The sequence below is a fragment of the Hemiscyllium ocellatum genome, chromosome 5, assembly GCF_020745735.1.
Source record: "Hemiscyllium ocellatum isolate sHemOce1 chromosome 5, sHemOce1.pat.X.cur, whole genome shotgun sequence".
Taxonomy (NCBI): Eukaryota; Metazoa; Chordata; class Chondrichthyes; order Orectolobiformes; family Hemiscylliidae; genus Hemiscyllium; species Hemiscyllium ocellatum.
The window spans coordinates 54419358-54442604 of NC_083405.1; the positions used below are offsets into that span (position 1 = coordinate 54419358).

General features: G+C 41.2%; 1 protein-coding gene across 1 annotated transcript in view; it reads left to right on the forward strand.

Annotated features, from left to right (window-relative positions):
* The window catches only part of si:dkey-256h2.1 (uncharacterized protein LOC337520 homolog), a 246445-nt gene that overhangs the window by 83949 nt on the left and 139249 nt on the right, over positions 1-23247 (forward strand). The window contains exon 7 of the mRNA XM_060824762.1: positions 4025-4193. Within this exon, the coding sequence (XP_060680745.1) occupies positions 4025-4193 (169 nt within the window). The remainder of the gene's footprint in view (positions 1-4024; positions 4194-23247) is intronic.

The following is a 23247-nucleotide window of genomic DNA, read 5'->3' on the forward strand; positions in this document are numbered from 1 at the left end:
GTTGATGGGCATGGACCTGTCCAGGTAGTCACGGAGAGAACAGGCTTTGCGGAAAGCGGAAAAGGGTGGGGAGGGACATATATTCCTGGTGGTGGGGTCTGTTTGTAGGTGGCAGAAATGTCGGCAGATGATATGGTTTATGCAAAGGTTGATAGGGTGGTAGGTGAGGACCGGGGTGGGGAGGTTCAGTCCTTGTTACAGTTGGAGGGTGGGATTTGAGGACAGAGGTGCGGGATGTGGATGAGATGCGTTGGAGGGCATCTTCAACCCCGTGGGCAGGGAAATTGCTGTCTTTAAAGAAGGCGGCCTGCTGGTGTGTTCTGTGGTGGAACTGGTCCTCCTGGGAGTAGATACGGTGGAGGCAGAGGAATTGGGAGGAGGAATTTTTGCAGGAGGTAGAGTGGGAAGAGGTGTAATCCAGGTAGCTGTGGGAGTCGGTGGGTTTGTAGAAAATGTCAGTGTCAAGTCAGTTGTCATTGATGGAGATGGAGAGGTCCAGGAAGGGAAGGGAGGTGTCAGAGATGGTCCAGGTGAATTTAAGGTTGAGGTGGAATGTGTTGGTGAAGTTGATGAACTGCTAACCTCCTCACGGACGAACGAGGTGGCGCCAATGCAGTCATCAATGTAGCGGAGGAAGAGGTGGGGAGTAGTGCAGGTATAACTACGGAAGATGGACTATTCTATGTAGCCAACAAAGAGACAGGCATAGCTGGGGCCATACACATGCACATCCCCCAATGTCATTAATTGTATCCGTTGCTCCTGATGCGGTCTCCTCTCCGTTGGGGAGACTGGACGCTTTCTCGCAGAGTGCTTTAGGGAACATCTCCGGAACACCTACACCAATCTACCCCATCGCCCCATGGCCGAACATTTCAACTCCCCCTCCCACTCTGCCGAGGACATACAGGTCCTGCTCCACTGCCATTCCCTTACCACCCGACGCCTGGAGGAAGAACGCCTCATCTTCCTCCTCGGAGGACTTCAACCCCATGGCATCAATTTGGACTTCACCAGTTTCCTCATTTCCCCTCCCCCCACCTTACCCCAATTCCAACCTTCCAGCTCAGCACAATCCTCATGACCTGTCCTACCTGCCAATCTCCCTTCCCACCTATCCGCTCCACCCTCCTCTCTGACCAATCACCTCCAGCCCCACCCCCATTCACCTATTGTACTTTTTGCTACCGTCTGCCCAGCCCCACACTCTTCCCATTTATCTCTCCACCCTGGAGGCTCCCTGCTGTCAGTCCTGATGAATGGCTTTTGCCTGAAATATAGATTTTTCTGCTCCTCGAATGCTGCCTGATCAGCTGTGCTTTTCCAGCACCACTCTAATTTAGACTCTGACTTCCAGCATCTGCAGTACTCACTTTTGCTTAGTCCATTTAGATAGTAATTTTTTTTTAGATTAGATTAGACTTACAGTGTGGAAACAGGCCCTTCGGCCCAACAAGTCCACACCGACCCGCCGAAGCGCAACCCACCCATACCCCTACATTTACCCCTTACCTAACACTACGGGCAATTTAGCTTGGCCAATTCACCTGACCCGCACATCTTTGGACTGTGGGAGGAAACCGGAGCACCCGGAGGAAACCCACGCAGACACGGGGAGAACGTGCAAACTCCACACAGTCAGTCGCCTGAGTCGGGAATTGAACCCGGGTCTACAGGCGCTGTGAGGCAGCAGTGCTAAATCTGCCTTCCTGTTCTTGCCTCCAAAGTAGATAACCACACATTTATCCACATTAAACTGATTCTGCCATGCATCCGTCCGCTCACCTAGCCTGTCCCAGTCACGCTATATTCTCATAACATCCTCCTCACATTTCACCCTGCCACCCAGCTTTGTGTCATCAGCAAATTTACTAATATTACTTTTAATGCCTTCATTTATATTATTAATGTATATTGTAAACAGCTGCAGTCCCAGCACCGAACTTTGTGGTACCCCACTGGTCACCCCCTGCCATTCCGAAAGGGACCCGTTTATCACTACTCTTTGCTTCCTGTCAGTCAGCCAATTTTCAATCTGAGTCAGTACCTTGCCCCCAATGATGCCATATATTGACTTATCCTGCCTGCACATTCTTATGTTTTATTTGCTCCTTTTGTTAAGCTGTGGTAGCTCATGCAGGACTGCCGCCTTGCCTCTTGCTTGATACAAGCACAGTATTTACCTATATATTCCTCCACAAGAACTTGTGACTGGTTAAAAAGGCTCAGTATAACTAGATGCTGCAACAAATTTCATCTCTATCAATTCAGTTTGGTTTGTGATCTGAGTTTTTACCAATGAGTAACTCTGTTCAAGAATAGGAAATATGAAATGGATATTGTATGAGGCCAAACAAACAAAGGGAATAAATCAAACTAGGTAGAAGGCTAAATGTCATTTTTGAAGAGTTTCTATGAAATAGTAGATTGAGGAAGAGTTATTGGCCTGAGACATTGAATGGTTATTTTATAGAATGTTTGTAGGAGCAGAATACTGCAGTGTAGGACTTGTGTAGGTAGAGATGGTGGTTTAGAATAATACAAGTTGCTGATAGCTTACATGTTTGTACTAACGATGGTTTGCATGGATTGATTTTGAATGATGTTGAATTTAGCATTGTATATGAACTAGTTATGCTTTCATTTTTTTTGAGGTTAATGGCTAACATGAAACCCATTAATTGACCTGAGGAGAAACAGGCTGTATAATTATGGCTTGATTTATCAGAATATTATAATAGAGTGATAATTTATTTTCTTTGCAGATGTGTAAAGCTTTGTGATCAATGCTACAAATGGAAAAACATCTGCTTTGGGACTGCACAGATGATAATTACTGTTTAAGGAGGATGACAGATCATAAATACATGCATTAGATATACTTAGTTTTTGATTGATTACTGTTTGTTTGTGTGTAAGAACTACAGAAAGACATGTTAATGAGAAAGGCAAAACCTTAGACTATATTTGTTGTGCACAAGAATAAAAAGGTAGTAGCAGACTAAAGATTCCATCAGAAAAAATACTGATTGCATCTTAAATTGTTATGGTTCATTTCAACAACAGTGTGTGCATAAAGCAGGTGGTTCAAAGCTTCCCATAGGTCAGGCATTGAGCCTCATTTCAACACCTTGGGCAAATTACCAGTCCTGTCATCCTTCTGGAGATGACTGCCCCATTGCAGGAGGGTCACTATTCTTATGAGGAGCATCCCTAAGCTTAGTCAAGAGTTGTGGTGGAGGGGAAGACATACAACAGCCAGGGAATGTGTTTTATTTATCTTTGCATGTGTTTTATTTATCTATGAGCATTATTGGCAAAACCAATCCCAATTGCTTTTGATGTTAATGAAGGAAGAGCAGGAATATTCTTAAAACAGGTAGTAAGCTAGTGATTTGCATATGTAATGTGCCTAACAACTGTTTTAGGCCATTGTCGCAGACTTCCAGATGATTGTAGGACTGGATTTGGGGTCAGATGCAGTTTAGATGGCTTGAGATCCACAAGACTACTGCTTCACGCAGCAAGGTCCAACTTTGTTCCCATTTCTTACCTACCTACGTGGATGTAAATGGAGGATTTGGAGTTGACAGTTTTTATAAACTGAGCTCATAGATTAAGACAACAGTGTGCAATGAAAAGAAGATATTTCTTCAACTATCTGGTTGTGTAAAATCTCTCAATCTTTCTTTACATTACAGCACAGAACATGTGAACATTACAACTCCATTCTCTGTACTTTGTCTTCTGTCCAATAACTATCCTTAAATCATTCCATTTGTAACCTTGTGATTTTGAAACGTTTTCCCTTAAGTTGGCTTTTGTATTTATTTACTTTGTTTGGAATTGACAAAATCATTTTTTTGTGTTAGTGCAGATTGCACTTCCATGTTTGCTTCTCAACAGAGATATTTTTGATGCATTGAAACTATTAGCATAAATGAGAAGATCAGCAAGTTAAAATTTAAATATGCATATAATGGTAACAAATGATATTGAAGTTAGCTGTTTCTGGTTTCCTTAGATCTGTTTGCATATGACCATTTGGAACTTGATGCTTCATTGTCATGCCCTGGAACAAAAGATGAAACTTGTCCCCATTGGGATCACACAGTTCAGCTGTATGTGTGCTGTATGCACAGCAGCTCATTCTGCAATCTTGAACTTGGAAGATGGATTACACCATTTCGCAGGTAAGCCAATACCTAATATATGAATGTCATAAGTATCATATGCAGTACCAGATACATGGCAGTGAGAACAGAACAAGCTATTTAGTCCAAAATAGTGGAATCAGTGCTTAACTTGAAACTATTTACTTTCTACTCACTTCTACATATTCATTTGAGCTCGTTGTTTTGAAATACTTACCCAGATTCTTTCAGAGGAGAGCGAGAAAGAGAGGCAGATGGAAGAGAGAGAGAGAGAGAGAGAGAGAGAGAGAGAGAGAAAGCTGGCATCAGGAGTAGGGTTCCTGAGCTGGAGCTCATTTGCTCTGATTGCTTTTTCTTTCATTATTTGTCTCTCTTCTCTTGTTTCTTTTCTTTCTATACTTTTACTCACCTCTTCTGTTGAGTTTGGATAGCATCGGCAGCAGCAAGAGCCCAGGGTAGACCTCAAGAAAGCCCACAATAGACATTGCGTGGGCCCCGTGCAGACCTTGAACAAGTCCAGCTCAGAGGCGAAGAGGTCCAGTGCAGACTCCATTGAGCCCTTACTTACTTTTCTGGGGAGAGCTCAGGACCTGGCATCAGAACTGGCAGCTGCTACAGCAGCAGAGCTGACATCAGTGAGGTAGGCCCAGCAGCAGCAGCAAAGGTGGCATCTGAGGATTGGTGACTTCACATTGGTTGGATCCAACACTGGTGACAATGAAGAGGAGGCAGCAGGGCATCATTGTGACATTGAAGTGGGCCAGTGATTAGAGATCCTAATCTGATGTAGGTTGGTCCAGCACAGGTGGTGGTGAGGTAGTGGTGGAGGAGAATTGGCCCTGTGATAAAGATGGCGCCTGAGGATTGGCGACTTCGTTGGTTGGGTCCTGAGTAGATATTGGCAAAGCGATGGAGGAGGGATGGCAGTAAATGATGACAAGCTGACTCAGGGCTGATATTCTCTCCTTAAGCTATATTTTTGTTTTTCTTTATTCTTAAATTATTCGAAATGACAGTCGTGGCAACAAATGAAAGCTTTTCATTCTTATTTTATTGTGCACTTACTGTAAAATACACCTGACAATAAAATCAATCATTCATAATGTCTGTCTCGATAGCTTGAGTAACAGTTCATGTTCATAGTGAGGAAAGAAAATCTTATAAGTTTCCTTTGATATTCATTGAGTGATAACTTTAAGCCTGTGTCTCGATATCACAAATTTGTCAGCTTATGGAAACAAATTTTGCAGAAAAAGAGACTAATTTTTCAAAAATAGCAAAGTACTGCAGATGCTGAAGACTTGAAATTAGAACCAAAAAGGAGAATCTCAGGAGGTCTCTACCAACAGTGGACAGTAAAACAGCATTAGTATTTCAAGTCCAACATATAAATACACATAAATATATGGAAAAAAACAATTTTGTAGATTTCTTTTCATAACTTTAACTTATTTTTTCTGGCATGATTACAGTAATTATTCACTGTGCCTTTTCTAATATCCTCACTATAATAAGTATTGAAAACCAAACATCTAACCAGTGTCTGTACAAATTGACTGAGGAGTCAGGTGTTTGTGTTCTGGAGGCAATATGATTTTATTATAGCTTCACCATCCAGATAAACTCAGATTTAAATATTAAATGTACTTTGTTACCAATTCATTTAGACTTCGCATTTAGGATGGTGAAAACAGAGTGTGTCTGTTAATTTTTTTGGGAACATTGCAGATCCCAAAGCAATTGCAAATAAATTTTCCAGCAGCATTTTAGATGATGTCAAGGCAGGAAGAATAAATTATGCTTAGAATATTGGCGAGGTGCCAAACAGGCTAGTAATCACTCACTAATAACAAGGAAGAAAACAGGGGGAAACCACAATATTGCTTCCTGCTATTTGCAAAGAGATACATTCATTCCGGTACACATCCTGTTCCACAGAATGTTGCTTTAATCTGGAAATATTTGAAAGGACCAGTACCACTAATACTATTTACTTTTCAGTGATAAGTTTATGTCAGAGATTTAATGATCTCTTAAGCAAAATATGATTGAAATATTAGTACTTAGCAAGGAATCTTGTTTGTAGTTTTCCATTGTATAAGGTAAGTTCTCAAAGGAATTGAAAATGAAAAGCTTTAAGGTCAGACTGGAGATCTCCGAATAAGGCATTGACCATATGGGACTCAGATAAGACTATAAGATTTAGGAGCAGAAATAGACCATTCAAACCATCAATTCTGCTCCATTGTTCAATGAGATCATGACCAATCTGATAATCCTCAACTTCACCTTCCTGCATTTTATCTATATCCCTTGATTCCCCTTCTGATTAAAAATCTATTTCAACCTTGATCATATGCCCGCAATGATTCAATCTTTTATCTGTCTCTTGTTGCAAAAGACAAGCTTGGCCACGTTGTCACAGTTGGATTGTGCTGAGTCACCTATTCCTCCTGAAGGATTCTATGCAGGAAAATATCTTTGAGGACCATGGCAGTGTAACATTCCTCAGACTGAATGGGAAAAAAAAGATAGTGGATTTTGTCAGATGTTTTCCTGAACTGGACCATTTGGTACAATTCCTCCTCACTATAACTTTCAAACAAATATCCAAGACATAGCTTGGTCGCTTGATAAGAAGGAATGTCTTACCAGTTTCTTCTTGTGAGCCTGGAATCCCTACCCCACTATTTGTCATTCTAAAGATGGCTGTTCTGGAGAGGACGAATAGTGCTTTTGCAAAGTAGTTCTGGAGAAAGATGCAGTGTTTTTATTGAGGTTCAGCACATGCAGCTCCGTGGTCCTGTGCTCCATCGGCTATTCTGTCAGGGATACACACAGAGAAAATCAGTTGGAGGTGGAGGACCATTACCTCAGTGAAAAATGTTCATTTGTCTGCCCAAAATGTTTGGGTTTTCCAATTCAGTGAGTTGTCCATGACAACAATATTGCAGACCAATGTTCATGACTGTGTGCTATGGGAAGCAGTAAAGCTTGGGGCAGCTACCAGAAAGGCACAATGGGGAAAGGCCACTGTCCCAAGGCCTTTTACATTGACAGGCTGGAAACTGAAATGTCCCATGGCCTGTATGAAAGACATGTAATGAACATTATAACTGTAACAAATGTAGTACTGGAAGACATTGAGTTGATTTGCACTTTATGAAATGACAACGTTAAAAAGTAATAATGCATTTTTATGAATTTAATGACAAAGCATATCTTTGGATTTAAAAAGAAAAGGCTAGTATTCATCAAATGATATCAGCAACACCATTAACAACTTACTGTGTATAGTACAAGTAAAAGTCTTAAATGTAAAACATCAGAAAAATTATGTTTTTTTTGTTTGCAATATCATGCTTGAATATTGTTCAAAGTCAAAATGTATGGTGCTGGAAAAGCACAGCCAGTCAGGCAGCATTCGAGGAGCAGGAGAATCGACGTTTCATGTATAAGCCCTTCCATGAGGAATGAGGCTTGTGGGCCAAGGGGGCTGAGAGATGAATGGGAGGAGGCTGGGGCTGGGGAAAGGGAGGAGAAAGTGAGGACTGCAGATGCTGGAGATCAGAGCTGAAAATGTGTTGTTGGAAAAGCACAGCAGGTCAGGCAGCATCCAAGAAGCAGGAGAGTCGACATTTCGGGCATGAGTCCTTCTTCAGGAATGGGGAAAGGTAGCTGGGAGTGCAATAGGCAGATGAAGGTGGGGGTGAAACTGATAGGTCAGAGAGGAGAGTAGTTACAGTCGTAATGTTCATTATATGTCGATTCTCCTGCTCCTTGAATGCTTCCTGACTGGCTGTACTTTTCCAGCACCACACTTTTCAACGCTGATCTCCAGCATCTGCAGTCCTCACTTTCTCCTAGTTGAATATTGTTCAGTAAATTTCCTTGGAGCACCATACATGTCCAGTTTGTAAATTGAACAATGGGTTACTGTTGTAAGTAGATTCCGATACGGACCATTCACACTACACTACTCTCTCTTCAGCTGAACTTCCTTTAGTTCTCCTATATATTTCAAGTGACTTTTGGCACAAAGGAAGTCACTCCTAATTTCAGTGGAAGACCTCAGTATGCAAAAGGTGAAGGATTTACTTTAGTTCTGGCAGCTCAGATTTTGTAGTATATATTTGCTGGGTTCTGGAGGCATCTCCTGAAGTATATGTACAGGATGTCTTTAGCCTCTACTGACTAATGAGGACAGTATACACCTTTCATAATCCTTGATGGAACAAAACTGTGACTGGGCATTGTTGTCTTCCCATTTGAAGGTTTCCAGTGGCTATTATACGTCATTTGAGTTAGTTTTCCCAAATTGTGTGAAATCCCTGGGCTGTTCTCAAGAGTATTTAATGGTTTTCAGTATGGATTCAAATTTTAAGGCAAAAACCTAGCAAATACCATCTTGGAATAGTTACTTTACTTTTCTAGATGTTCATGGCTGTTAAATTATTTCCTAAGTGAGCACCTTTGAAATTAGGATAACTTGATGAAGTAAAATAGAAGTGATTTGAGGAAAATTTACAAATTTACAGGGCATAAAAGGTTCAAAAGTATAATTATTAATTAAGAATGAATCCTTTTGGCTTTTCTCTTAAATGAGTCAACTTTTGTAAAGAGTATCCCTGGGTTTTGAATAAAAAGCATGCACTTAAAACAAGTTTTGTTCTAGAATTTTCTTCGCCATTTTGTGCTACTTTTTAAATATACTAGTTAAATTGCCCATGATGTTGCCTATAGTCAGTGAGAAATATAATGTTCCTTTTAATATCCAAGATGAGAATGGAATTTGAAGAGAGTCTTTTGAAAACTCCTTTACCGAGTTGCTTGGCGATCAGTTTGTATTCTGCCAGCTAAAATGTCAAACAACACAGCAGTTTTATTTTATTGCTTGCCATATTTCTGTGTCATTTATGTGATGGTCAGTTTCAGGAGAGATGAACCCTCATCAAATTTTAACACAGTGGTTACTTGTCTGCCCACTCGGTTGATTAGGAAAGAAGAAATAAAAATCCTCAGATGGGGGAGTGTTGTCATTAACAACCATTACAAAATAAATTGTTGCAAGGAATTACTGGCATCACTACTAATGCAATCATCATATGGCTTTCCACTGACCGAGGATGGATGCAACACTGAAGAAGCACAACAGCATGCAAGGTAAAGCAGTATTTGCTCAGCGCCCTATACATGAGCTTAAACATTGCAGCAACACTAAGTGGGAGGTCAATGTAATCCTAACTACGAAGTACACTATAGCAGGTGGCAAGGCTTTCTCTGCAGTTCTTCCCAAACTTATAATCTCAGCCACTTAGGAAAAATTGGCAGCAAGACCAAGAGAATAGTATTATCCCTATATCCCCTTCCATGTTGCATGCCTTTCCAGCATTGATGTTATTCTTGCTGTTTCATTATTATGAATCAAAATTCTGGAACACCTTGCCGAATGACATTCACTGCAAGGACTTCATCTGCAGAGTATGCCAACATTTTTACTGGATATTATTGTTTATTAATGTACTTTACATTTGGAAATATGTCTTTACTTGATCTTGCCTCCAAATGCACATCAGGTGATTCATTCTTAACTGTGAATCCAGACCCAGAGCAAAATGATTGACCCAGATGGTTACAAGGGCAGGTCAGAGTCTAGTAATAGTCCTCCTGACTGATCAAAGCCTGTCTACCATCTACAAGGCATAAGGCAATAGTTTGCTGGAATATGCTACATTTGCGTGGAGGAATGGAGCTCCAACAACACTCAGGAAGCTTGACACCATCCAGGAGAAAGTACCACATTCACAAAATCCCTCCACTCCTTAATGCTCAGTAGCAAAAATGTGCACAACCTACAAGAATCACTGCAAAAAATCACTAAGGCTCCTTAGACAACACCTTCCAAGCCTAGAACCATTTCCAGCTAGATGGAAAAGAGCAGCAGGAACATGAGTATATCATCATCTGCATGTTCCCTTCCAAACCACTCACCATCCTGACTTGGAAATATATAGCCATTTCTTTACTGTTACTGGATCAAAATCCTGGAATTCCCTCCCATACAGCATTATAGGTCTGTATACAGTTCATGGACAGTAGTGGTTCAAGGGCAACTAGGGATGGGTAATAAATGCAGACTCAGCCAATGATATAAACATCACCTCATGATTAAATACATTTTTTTAAAAACTCACATTGTTTTCTGACATAGCCAGTCCATTCAATCCTGCAAAGTCCTTCTCTCTGACTTCTGAGAATTATTGTGTATTATAGTTGATATATTCATGAAGTGAGTCATGTGTCACTTGTGAATGTTCAGCCAGTGCTTATGGGTTTGTTCACGCGTGTTTGTGAGTTTATCCAAAAGTTGTAAAAAAGCCTCTCTGTTGGGTTGCAGCAATGGTGAGTTTGAATCTTCTTAGTTGTGACTGGACAAAATAAATGCCCCATACAGAATAAGGACTTGTGACAAAATTGAGAAAGGCATCCCATCGGCTAGCTAAGTTTCAGAATGACGCAAATATATTCATTGAATTTTATGCCTTACAACAAATGTTCCAGGGTCCGCTACTATCATTAATCTATGGCAGGAGAGACCCACCAAAGATGTTGGCAGAGTAGTCTACATTCAGGAGGGAGTGCCCTAGAAGTCCTCAACATTGATTTAACACCCCTTAAGTCTCAAGGCATCAGGTCGAATACAGACAAGGAAGCATCATGTTGATTACTTCAGCCGAGTGAAAACAATTCTCATGCGTTCTATTGAGAGTAGGAAAGTGTCAGGTTGTAATCTAGTTGGGTGACTTCAATATACATCACCAAATGCTCAACAGCATTTATGACTATGTTGATTGTGGAAGGTGGCAGGTGATAAGGGAACCAACTTGAAGGAGAACCTACATGACCTTGTCTTTGCTAATCTACCTGTTGTAGATGCATTTATTTGTAAGAATACTGGTAAAAGAAATCACCGTACTATTTGTATGGAAATAAAGTCCTGTCTTCATAATAAGGATGCCCTTCATCCTGTTCTGTGACAGTGTTGTCATGCTTATTGTTTTAGATTCAGACCCAGCTTAGTAGTTCAAAACTGTGCATCACCACTGGTAGGTGCTGTCAGTCATCAGCAGCAGAATTACATGCAACCACTATCATCAAGTCTTGTCCTGGAATATCCCTCATTCTACTGTTGCCATTATGACAGGGAGCTAATCTTGGCTCAATTAAAAATGAAGGACAATAAGCTAGAAGGTGTAATCTTCAACACTATGATGAACTGCATACATTATTATGTGATTCCACAATAAAGGGGTCTGATCAAAGGACTGCAGTTCTGTTACATATAGAAATGAATTGAAGTGGACTATATATACTAAAGAACTAATGGGTGTAGGAGGCTCCATGAACATCCTCATCCTCAGTGAAGGTGGAACTTGGTGCAAAAGTTGACTCAGAAGTATTGAGTTCAGTCTCAGAACTACTACAGTTCAGTCCACAAAATATTAAGAAACAGCTTACTATTCTGGATAAACAAAGGTGATGTGCACTGACAATATCCTGACTGTTGTGAAGATATGAACTCCAGAATTAGTTATGTCCCAAGTCAAGCTCTTTCAGTACAACCTTGCTGACAATTTGACCAGCTAGGAGATTGCCTTTGCATATGCCATGTCAGGACAAAAGCACATCAGTCTCCACTCAACCATCAGCAAAGTGATGAGACGTGATTGACAGCGCAACCAAACAGTACTTATATAATAACAACTGATTGCTGATATTTCTTCTGGGGCTGGTGAAGATCATTTAGGTCCAGATCTCATTATAACCTTTGTCCAAACATGGACAGAAGGGCTAATTCCTGAGATGCTGTAGCACAACTTTCTTTGACATGAAGACAGTATTTGAAAATAGCGACAAAGCCTGATCAAAACTGAAATAAAAAAAAAATTAGAAAATCTCTTCACTCGCTGGTGGCCCATCTTACAACAAAGGAAGGTGGTTCTGGTTGTACAGGCCAACCATTTTTGCAACAGGACATTGCCCAGGGAAGTCTGGGGCCAGCCATCTTCAGTTGCTTCATCACTGAAGATAAGATCAAATATTCAGTGGTTATTGTAGAATGTCCATGTCCCACCTTGACTCAACAAATAATGTAACTATCTGTGTTGACATTCAGCATGATCTAGACAATATTTAGACCAAGGCTGATAGATTGCATGCAGAATTCTGTAACACAAGCACCAAACAATGGTCATCCCTAACAAGAAAAAAACCAAACTCTCCCTGTGACATTCAATAGTGTTACTATCACACATTGAAATATCCTTTGTCCTAAACAACAGCTTTGCTATGGTTACTATGGTGAGTGGAGGAGCCTAGATGTCAATGGAAGTAATGTCATCTGCCTGACATTGTACGAATTATAGCATCCCTCATCTGCTGCTGTATGTTCCTATGCTCCCACCATGCTGCCTTAACTCTACTTATTCATTATTTTGTCAGGTATATTTGAAGGGAAACTACTTTTAGATTACAAAGGGAAAAACAATAAACACACAATTCCTGGGTTCAGTATAACATGTGAAGGGACAACTGGAGATGGTCCTCATGATGTCCTGGAAATATAGGCAATTTCCCAGAACCAATCAGTATCAAACTATTTAAATAAAAATTATTCATTTGCGGGTTGTGGGCATCACTGGCTAGCCTGCATTTATTGCCTGTCCCTAGTTGCCCTTGAGAAGGTGGTGGTGATGAACTGCCACAGTCCATATGCTATGGGTTGACCCACAATGCCATTAGGGAGGGACTTTCAGGATTTTGACCCAGCGATAGTGAAGGAATGGTGATATATTTCCAAGTCAGAATGGTGATATATTTCCAAATCAGGATGGTGAAAGGCTTGAAGGGGAACTTGAAGGTGGTGGTGTTCCCATATATCTGTTGCCTTTGTCCTTCTAGATGGAACTGTTTTGGTTTGCAAGGTGCTGTCTGAGGATTTTTGGTAAATTTCTGCAGTGCATCTTGTTGATAGTACACACCCCACTGCAGCTACTGCGTGTCAGTAGTGGAGCGAGTGAATGCTTGTAGATGTAGTGCCAGTCAAGTGGACTGCTCTCTCTTGGATGGTGTCGAGCTTCTGGAGTGGTGTTGCAGTTGCACTCATCCAGGCAAGTGGGTCGTTTTCCATTATGCTTCTGACTTGTGCTTTGTAGATGGTGGACAGGCTTTGGGGAATCAGGAGGTGAATTACTTGCTGCAGTATTCCTAGCCTCTGACCTGCTCTTGCAGTCACTGTGTTGTGTGGTGAGTCCTGTTGAGTTTCTGGTCAATGAAATGTCCCAGGATATTGATAGTGTGGAATCAGTGATGATAACACCATTGAATGTCAAGGGGCTGTGGTTAAATTGTCTCTTATTAGTGATGGTTATGGTCTGGCATTTGTGTGGCATGAATGTTACTTACCACTTGTCAACCTAAGCCTGGATATTGTCCAGATCTTGTTGCATTTGAACATGGACTGTGTCAGTATCTGAGGAATCATGAATGGTGCTGATCATTGTGCAATCATCAGTGAACATTCCCACTTCTGATCTTATGGTGGAGGGAAAGTCATGGATAAAGCAGCTGAATATGGTTGGGCCTAAGACACTACCCTGAGGAGCTCTGCAGAGATGTCCTAGAGCTGACATGACTCCAACAACCACAACCATCTTCCTTTGTGTTTGGTATGAATCTAACTACTGGAGAACTTTCCCCCAATACCCATTGATTCCAGTCTTGCGAGGGCTTCTTGATGCCACACTTGGTCGAATGCAGCCTCGATCTTGAGAGCTATCACTCTCGTCTGACCTCTGAGATTCAACTCTTTTGTCTATGTTTGAACCAAGGCTGTACTGAGGTCAGAAGTTGTGTGGCTCTGGCAGAACCCAAACTGGATGTCACTGAACAGGTTATTGCTGAATAGGTGCTGCTTGATAGCACTGTTGATGACACTTTCCATCACTTCGCTGATGATCGAGAGTAGGCTGATGTGGCAGTAATTCGCCATTTTGAATTTATCCTGATTGTTAAGTGACAGGACATTTTGAATGGTGTGTAAGAAATGATGAGGACACTATGAGGTAGAGAATATGACTTATTTCGAAACAAAAACCGAAAGAACTGCGGATGCTGGAAATCAGTGACAAAAACGGAAATTGCTGGAAAAACTCAGTAGGTCTGGAAGCATCTGCAGAAACAAAGCAAATTCATGTTTTGGGTCTAGTAACTCTTCCTCAGAACTGTTTCTTCAGAGTTGTTTGTTGTTTTACATTTTCTAGTTAATTTTACTTTTGCATCGCTCACATATTTGCAGTCTTTATTACAGCTTTGTATATTTTTTCTTTGATCTTTCTCTTTCCCTATTCCAGTGATAAAAATAAACAAAGATCTGTTAATTAATTCTGTATGTACTAATGATCCGGATATGGTTGCCATAGTATTGATTCTGAGATATGCAGTAAAGATCTGCGCTGCTCACATTAGCAAGCCGCACAGAGTCAATTTCCACTGACTCTCCTTTTCCTGATCAGCTCTTGGCTGTTGCCGGTTTGTGAGAGAATTTATTTGTTATGAACTTTCTATTTACCATTTTCCTCTGAAACATTTAAGCTGCTAACAACCTGATGCAAAACAATTGATAGGTTTTTCATCTAATTTTGCTTGCATTTTGTTAAAGCAATCCAACAGTAAGCCCATTGCCCCACTATCTTCTCAATCCTGGATGGAACAGAGCTATATCTAAAAAAATACAGGATCCAGAGTCTGTGACACATGTGGGACAGGTGACCTCAAAAGACGGAGGAGATTTGGTTGAAACTGAATGTGTTATATTGTTTTTAACCCCATGGTTTGCAGGATTTCTTAAACAGATTCACTGCCTGGATTAATAGGTTTTGCTCTCAGCTGAGCAGCAAAAGCTGCAAACAGGCAACAACCTGCTACAGGAACAGAGATCATAGGGTTAGGATAGCAAGAGGGTGTGTGAGATCACCGGGCTTCAGTGAGATAGTGGGATTGAGAGGGGATAGTTTTGTGATGATTGTAGGAGGGGGCTTTGATTCCCGGAGATTGCTAATGACAAAGGAACTCATTATTGTAAAAGTATTGGTGATTGCTGTGGGTTTGATGGCCATGAAGGTGGGGCTCAGGACAATGATCATGAGGGTTTTCTGGTCACAGGAACATTGATGAATGAGGAGTTCATGATGGTTGGGCTATTATTGGAAGCAGTAATCACTGATCGCAGGGGCAATAAAGATCATGGGTGGAATCCAATCATATGGGGTCCAATGCTGAGTCTGCTCTGATTGGTGGGAAGGGGTGATTATGGAGGAGTAGTCGGAGGTTGTGGGAGGGGATGGGGCTCCAGTCCTAGAGGAGTCCACTTGCTGGGATGGGAATGGCACACCAAATGGAATATAATACAGAAGAAGATTTTTAGAAAGTGAAGGAAAATGAGTGAAACGCCTTTCTCCAGCAAATTAAAGGAGTAATTCTCCAACGAACTCCTGAAAAGAACAAGATATAAGATATCTCCACTTCAATAAAGATATTCTTGCTGCAATCAGCTATCTACAATGTCAGAGCAGGATAAGGGTTATATATTCAGTGCTGTGAAGGTGACCATGCTTTTAACTGACCTGGTCATAGCTGGCACATCTCACAGTTTTGAAAGTGTGGTGCTGGAAAAGCACAGCAGGTCAGGCAGCTTCTGAGGAGCAGGAGAATTGAATTTTTGGACATAAGCCCTTCATCAGGAATGAAGCTTGTGGGTCGGGGGGCTAAGACATAAATGGGAAGGGAGGTGTGGCTGGGGGGAAGGTATCTAAGAATGTGATAGGTAGATGAAGGTGGGGGAGAAGGTGATAGGTCGGAGATGAGGGTGGAGAAGATAGATGGGAACTATGATGGACAGGTCAAGACAGCAGTGCTAATTTGGAGACTTGGGACTGGGGTAAGATGGGGAGAGGAGAAATGAGCAAACTGGTGAAATCCACATTAATCCCGTGTGGTTGCAAGGTCTGAAGGCAGAAGATGAGGCATTCTTCCTCCAGGTGCGGGTGGTTAGGGTTTGGCGATGGAGGAACCCCAGGACCTGCATGTCCTTGGTGGAGTGGGAGGGGGAGTTAAAGTGTTCAGCCGTAGGCGGGGGTGTTGGTTATTGTGGGTGTCCCAGAGATGTTCTCTGACAGGACCCGAAAGTTGGCGTCCTGCCTCTCCGATGCAGAGGAGACCAGAATGGGTGCAACAGATACAGTAGATGACATTTGTGGAAGTACAGTTAAATGTCAGTCGAATGTGGAAGGATCCTTTGGGGCCTTAGATGGAGGTGAGGTGGGGGAGGTGTGACCGCAGGTTTTGCACTTCTTGAAGTGGCAGGGGAAGGTGCTGGGAGTGGGGGGGTGCGTGGATCTGACAAGAGAGTGGTGGAGGGAATGGTCTCTCCAAAACACTGATAGAAATGGGGAGGGAAACATATTCATGGTGGTGAGGTGGAGATGGCGGAAGTAGCAGAGGATGATGCAATGTATATAGAAGTTGGTAAGATGGAAGGTGAGGACCAGAGAAGTTCTGTCTTTGTGGGGTTGGGAGAGGTGGGGTTCAAGGGCAGAACTGCAGGAAGTGGAGGAGATGCTGGGGAGGACATTGTCAACCATGACAGAAGGGAAATTGCTGTCATTGAAGAAGGAGGTCATCTGGGATGTACTGTGGTGGAATTGGTCTTCTGGGAACATATGTGGCAGAGGCGGAGGAATTGGGAATAAGGGATGGCATTTTTGCAGGAGGCGGAGTGGAAGGAGGTGTAATCCAGGTAGCTGTGGGAGTCAGTGGTTTTGTAATAGATATCCATAGTTAGTCAGTCCCAGAGGGTCCCCCAGCACAAGAAGTCCAAAACCTGTGCCCATACCTCCATCCTCACCTCCATCCAAGGCCCAAAAGGATCCTTCCATATGAAGTAAACCATTCAGGTCAGTTAAGTTTGTTAATCTATGTAATGAGGTTATGGTTTATCTGCTATTACTCAACTCCACTTTCCTGCTTTGTCTCCATAATCCTTGACTCCCTTATTGATTACAACTCTGTCTATCTCAGTGTTGAATGTAATTAATGACCCAGCCTTTATAGGCCCCTGCAGTAAAGAATTCCACAGATGCACTATCCTCTGAGACATGAAATTGCTCCTTAACTCTGTTATAAATATGCCGCCCCTTATTCTAAGATTATGTCCACTGGTCCTAAACTCTCCCTAAATGGAAAACAACCTCCTTGCATCTACCTGTCAAGTCCCAGAAGAATCATTCTTCAAATCCCAATATTTACAAGCCGACCAACTCAACATCTCCTCATAAGAAAATCCATCCATACATGGAATCAACCTTGTGTACCCTTGGTAAACTGCCTGCAATGCCAGTATATATATTTCCTTACATAAGGGCAACAAAATTGATCACACTATTCCAGGTGTGGACTGACTAGCACCCTGTATAATTTTAGCAAGTCATCCATTCCCTTTGACATAATGACCAGTGTTCCATTTGCCTTCCCTATAACCTGCTGAACTTGAGTGTTGGCTTTTTTGACTGATGCATGAAGTCTTCCATGTCCCCATGTGTTGTAGCTTTCCACAGTCGCATCACATATACATCCAGCCTCTAACCTAACATCTCTGATATGCAAAATATCACTATTCAGGTTGTTACAGCCAATATGAAATCAACTGATGGTGATGTGTCAGTTGCTATTCTCATATTACCTGATTAGATTGCACCTCTTGTTACTCTTTGACACCTAAGTTTAAGTCTATGGTGTAAATGGGACAGGAGGGGAAGGTAAACATCTACATTGGAAGAGAATGAGGGGAGAGGCCAAGTAGAACGTGAGGTTAAAGATAAGTTTACCATTTTCAATTTCTTCAGCCATGCCATTAGCTACACCTTCACCATTAGACATCCCAATAATGGCCAATACTGTTATCTCTATGGGGCATGCAATTGCTCATGCCCTTACTTATTAGCTTCTGTTGTATCTACTATTGTGCTACCCTGCCCTGGAAGAGAGAGAATGAGAAGGAGGTTCACCATTAAGTGTGATAGTGTGATACAGAAGATTGAGAAATTGGCAGCAAGTTCAAGCTGTGCGACTTGGTGTTAGACTTTCAGTTGGATGTGTGAACTTGAGGTGAAACATATAACTGTTACCATGGGTAGGAATGCTGATAGTGATTGAACTCTAATTGATAAAAATTGTCATTAGGTGAGTGATTGGGATGCAGTGATTTGAGCAGTGTCTCAGGCTTGTGGTACAGAATGTAGGATCAAGCAATTGAAGATGCATTTATTGTTGACCATTTGTGTGAGGCCATTGCACACCTTGCAGCACTACATCTGAGTCCTCAGGGTTTGAGTCCCAGTAATGAACTCATGCTATCCAACATTTTAAGCAATTTGGAGGGTCTTCTGGCCTCTTGTAGGTATAGAACACATTACTTATGTGCCACATCCTTCACCAAACCTTCAACAGTGTTGTGCAAAGCCTTGGAATCCACAATCGCTATGTTGTGTCAATCTTCACTATTTCCTTGATCAAATTCATTTCTTTCCTTAATGCCAGCCACAATTCAAACCAGTATAAATCAGCCCATTAAGTGGTGCAGGCTTGCTTTATGGGGTGCTCGGGTCTTGTGAATTTGGAACTTCTGGATATGCAGTAAATGATGTTGGTCAGCCATCTGTAGTAGATTGAATAGGCACCTATTAATACCACATCATGAATCCTGTGCATTTTTGGAGACTAGCCACTTTTTTCCCCATAACTTATGAAAGATAAATCTCTGGAACCTAATCGTTTCTAATGAAATCTATTAAAGGGCAAGTAGTACTCTTGAATGCATTAATCATATTTTTTTCAACATGTCCAGATTTTGGAATTGTCTCTATTGATTGTGAAGTTACAGATATGATTCTTTTATTAAAGAAGAAAAGGAGAGAGAAAACATAATTGGTTTGTTTAAAACCATTATTGAGATAGAATCACTTGTTGGAGAAAAATTGAGTTAACATTTTAATTTGCATCATTGATCTAAAAGAATCAGCATGGACTTACAAAGGCAGGTCATATCTGTGCAATACGTTTGAACTTTTTGTGGGACATTACTGACATGGTGGATAGAGAATGTCAGTGGCTGTTTCTGGGTGGATTTTCAAAAGCATCTGCTCAGGTTGGATGAGGTCATTTACAAAGGTGCTGAATGAAGTTAGAGGTAAGCTTGTCTGTTGAGTTAATTATTGTTCTAAGAAAGGAGACAGAAAGTAGAAGTAAGTGAAATCCTTTTTCCATTGGTGGATGTGACACATGGTGTTCCTGTCTGATCTAGGCTTGGGCTTCCTCACTATATATATTAATAACCTGGAGAGCATGGATATCCAAGTTTGACTAAATTGGGTGGCATGGTAGGTTTTGTTGTGAAGGTAAAAATTATAAAAATACATAGAATAAGTGATTAGATAAAATTGTAACGAGTAGAGTTATATGGAGAGTTTGAGGTCACCCACTTGGATTTGAGAAAATCATACCGGAATATTATCTTAACAGTGAGAGAATAAATTATTTTTCTATGCATTTATCAGGATCAATTATTCAGTATCTACCTAGTAAAATACTGTTCCATATAACATAATGGAAGAGAGACTTTACATGATGAGATGGGTAACCCACAGCAAACAATATCCACTTTAACTCCAGAGAAGTTTGCTTCATGAGAATATGTATCGGGAATCTGTGTGATTTCAATCCATTAATGTTGTATTTGAAGTGTGAGATAAAAAAGGCTACCTTTTAAGATCTAGATGAGAAAGATCTTTCCTCATTAAAGTAATAAAATAAATGTAAAAATATTCAGATAATTAACTAGGCTTATAATTATCTTTCATAAAATAATTCCTGTTGTAAATTTTCCTTGGAAAATCAGTGAAGTCAGCTTGAATTATGATTGCTCAGTTGATACTCCATAGGCTCATCATTGTGCTTATCAATAATGTTTGGTTATTCAGGCCAGTGATATGTATTAATTGAAAAGACCACTGTGGTCAAAAGCCATCTCAAAAGGGGGAGACCGTTCTTCAGGGGAACTTTGTTATGGGCACTGGAACTGTGACATCTAGAGTGGAAGCAATGGGAAAACAACAATGGTAAAGCCAATTGAAAATTACATCCTTCTTATAACATGACCTTAAGATAATAAACAGCCTCTTTCACTTCAAAGACAAATCCTGAATCACATAGAGGCACTGCATTGCTCCTCCTGGATTATGTTATTGTTCGAGTCAAAGATTTAGATGATACATGTATCACTCCGTCTCTGAGAGGACTTATGTTTGTTGGGCAGGTCATCAAATTACTCAATCAGTAATGAGCAGCCAATCAGCAACAAGACATTATAAGGCCCAAAAATCTGAGAGAAGAAAATCAATGCCTCAGCCATAAAGCACTCCGACCAGCGAGGGGTATTCCAGGTGCAGCTCACAACTAGTCTGAAAAACTTTCATGTATCCAACTCAAATCTAGAATATTGTGATGTAATAAAGTTCAATGTACTAGAACTGTCCTGTATCCAGGCCATTGGGTTTTAGTCACAAAGACTAGTTTGATGCAAAGAATACTGAAAAATGTGACTCCCTGGAAAAGAAAACAAACAGCTTTCATTTCTTGGGACATTCTGTAATCCATCCCGAATTGCCAGTGAGAGTGATAATTAAGTCACTTGCATGAATCACTGCTGTCTTATGTATCTACAGTGCTGTTATGCAGGGAATTCCAGGCTTTTGGCCAGCAACAGTAAAGAATTGCTCCAAATCAGGATAATATGTAGTTTGGAGAGGAGCCAAAAGATCAGAGTGTTCTCAAGCATCTGCTACCCTTGTTCTTCAAAATGGTGTAGGTTATACATATGATGCATTCCTAGGTGCCTTGGTGAGTTGTTGCAATTCATCTTGTAAATGGAACATACTTCTGCCACTGTCTGCCAATGCTGGGAGAAGTGAAAATTTAAAATGATGGATGACATGCTCAATCAAGTGGGCTGCTTTATCTAAATAATGTTGAGCTCCTAAGTGTTATTGGAGCAAGGCACACCATGTCAAGCAAGGACTATTCCATCACTCTCCTGACTTATGCTTTATAAATGGTGGACAAGCTCCGTTAAATCAGGAGGTAAGTTATTCATTGCACAACTCCGAGTTCCTGCTTTTGTACTCAGAGTATTTATGTGGCTGATCTAGTTGAGTTTCTTTTCAATAGGATGTTGATGATGGTGAATTCAGCAATGGCAATTCTTTTAAAAGTTAAGAGGAGACTATAGATTATGTTGAAGATGGTCGTTGCCTGACACTTGTGTGGCTTAAATGCAATTTGCGAATTATCAGCTAAGCCTCAATATTATTTAAATCTTGCTACATTTGGACACTTTTTTCTTCAGTAACGAGTGTTGCAGAACATTGTGAAATCAGTGAAAATCCCAATTCTAATGTTATGATGGAGGGAAGGCCATTGATGAAGCAGATGAAGATGATTAGGCATTGAATACAAAACTGACGAGCTCGTACAATGATATTTTGGGCTGAAAGTTACCTAGAATCACAGCCACAATCTTTACTCTAGATATGACTTCAAATCGTGAAGAGATCTTTTTTTTTCCCCATGATTCCTATTGACTTGACTCAGCAAAGTGCAGGCCTTAATGTCAAAGGCAGTCACCCTCACTTCCCATCTTGAGTTTTTAACCATTCATGGGATGTGACTGGCTGAGCCAGTATTTATTATGTGCTACTATGCCTTGAATGGGTGGGGGTGAGCTGCTTTTTGAACCACTGCAGTCCATTTCCAGTAGGTAGCCCCATAATACCATTAGTGAGGCATTTCCAGGATTTTGATCCAGTGACATTGAAGCAATCGTGTTATATTTCCAAGTTAGAATGGTGAGTGGCTTGGAGGGGAACTTTCTAGTAGTGGTGTTCTCATGTGTCTACTGCCCTCATCCTTCTAGATGGAAGTGGTTCTAGGTTTGAAAGGTGCTGTCTAAGGATCTTTGCTGAATTTCTGCAATGCATCTTATAAATGGTGCACACTGCTGTTACTAAGCATTGGTGATAGAATGAGTCGGTGTTTGTGGATGCTGTGCCAATCCCGTGGGCTGTTTTATCCTGAATGGTGTCAAACTTCTTGAGTGCTGTTGGAGCTGCACTCATCCAGATAAATGAGAAGAATTCCATCGCCCTAACGACTTGTGCCTTGTAGATGGTGAACAGGCTTTGGGGAGTTGGGAGCGGGTTATTTGTCATAGTATTCCTAGCCTCTGACTGGCTCTTGTAGCCATTGTGTTTATACAGTGAGTCCAGTTAAGTTTCTGGTCAATGGTAACCTGTAGGCTGTTGATAGTGGAGACTTCAATAATGGTAACACCATTGAATGTCAAGGAACAATGGTTAGATTGTCTCTCACTAGAAATGGTCCTTACTTGGCTTTTGTGTAACATGAATGTTACTGATGACTTTTCGGTCAATGTCTGGATATTGTCCAGGTCTTCTTGCATTTGGATGTGGATTTCTTAAGTATCTAAAGAGTCTTGAATGGTGCTGAACATTGTACAATCATCAGCAAGCATCCCCACCTCTGACTTCTGAATTCTCGCAGAGATGTGCTGGAGCTGAGATGACTGACCTCCAACAATCACAACCATCTTCCGATGTGCCAAGTATGTATCCACGAACTGAGATTTCCCCCGATTCCTATTGAATTCAGTTTTGCTAGGTCTCCTCAGAGCCAAACTTAGTTGAATGTGATCTTGATATCACTCTCACCTCTGACCTTTTTATTGGCTCAAAATGAACACCTGTGATGCTATGGATCCTTGGTGCAGGCCAAGATGGCTCATCCACCAGCACTTCTGGCTGAGGTTTGTCACGATGTTGTATTCTTATCTTTTGTAGCAATTAGCTGGGTTGCCTCATCATTGAGGATGGTGATATCTGAGGAGCCTTCTTGTCCAGTAAGT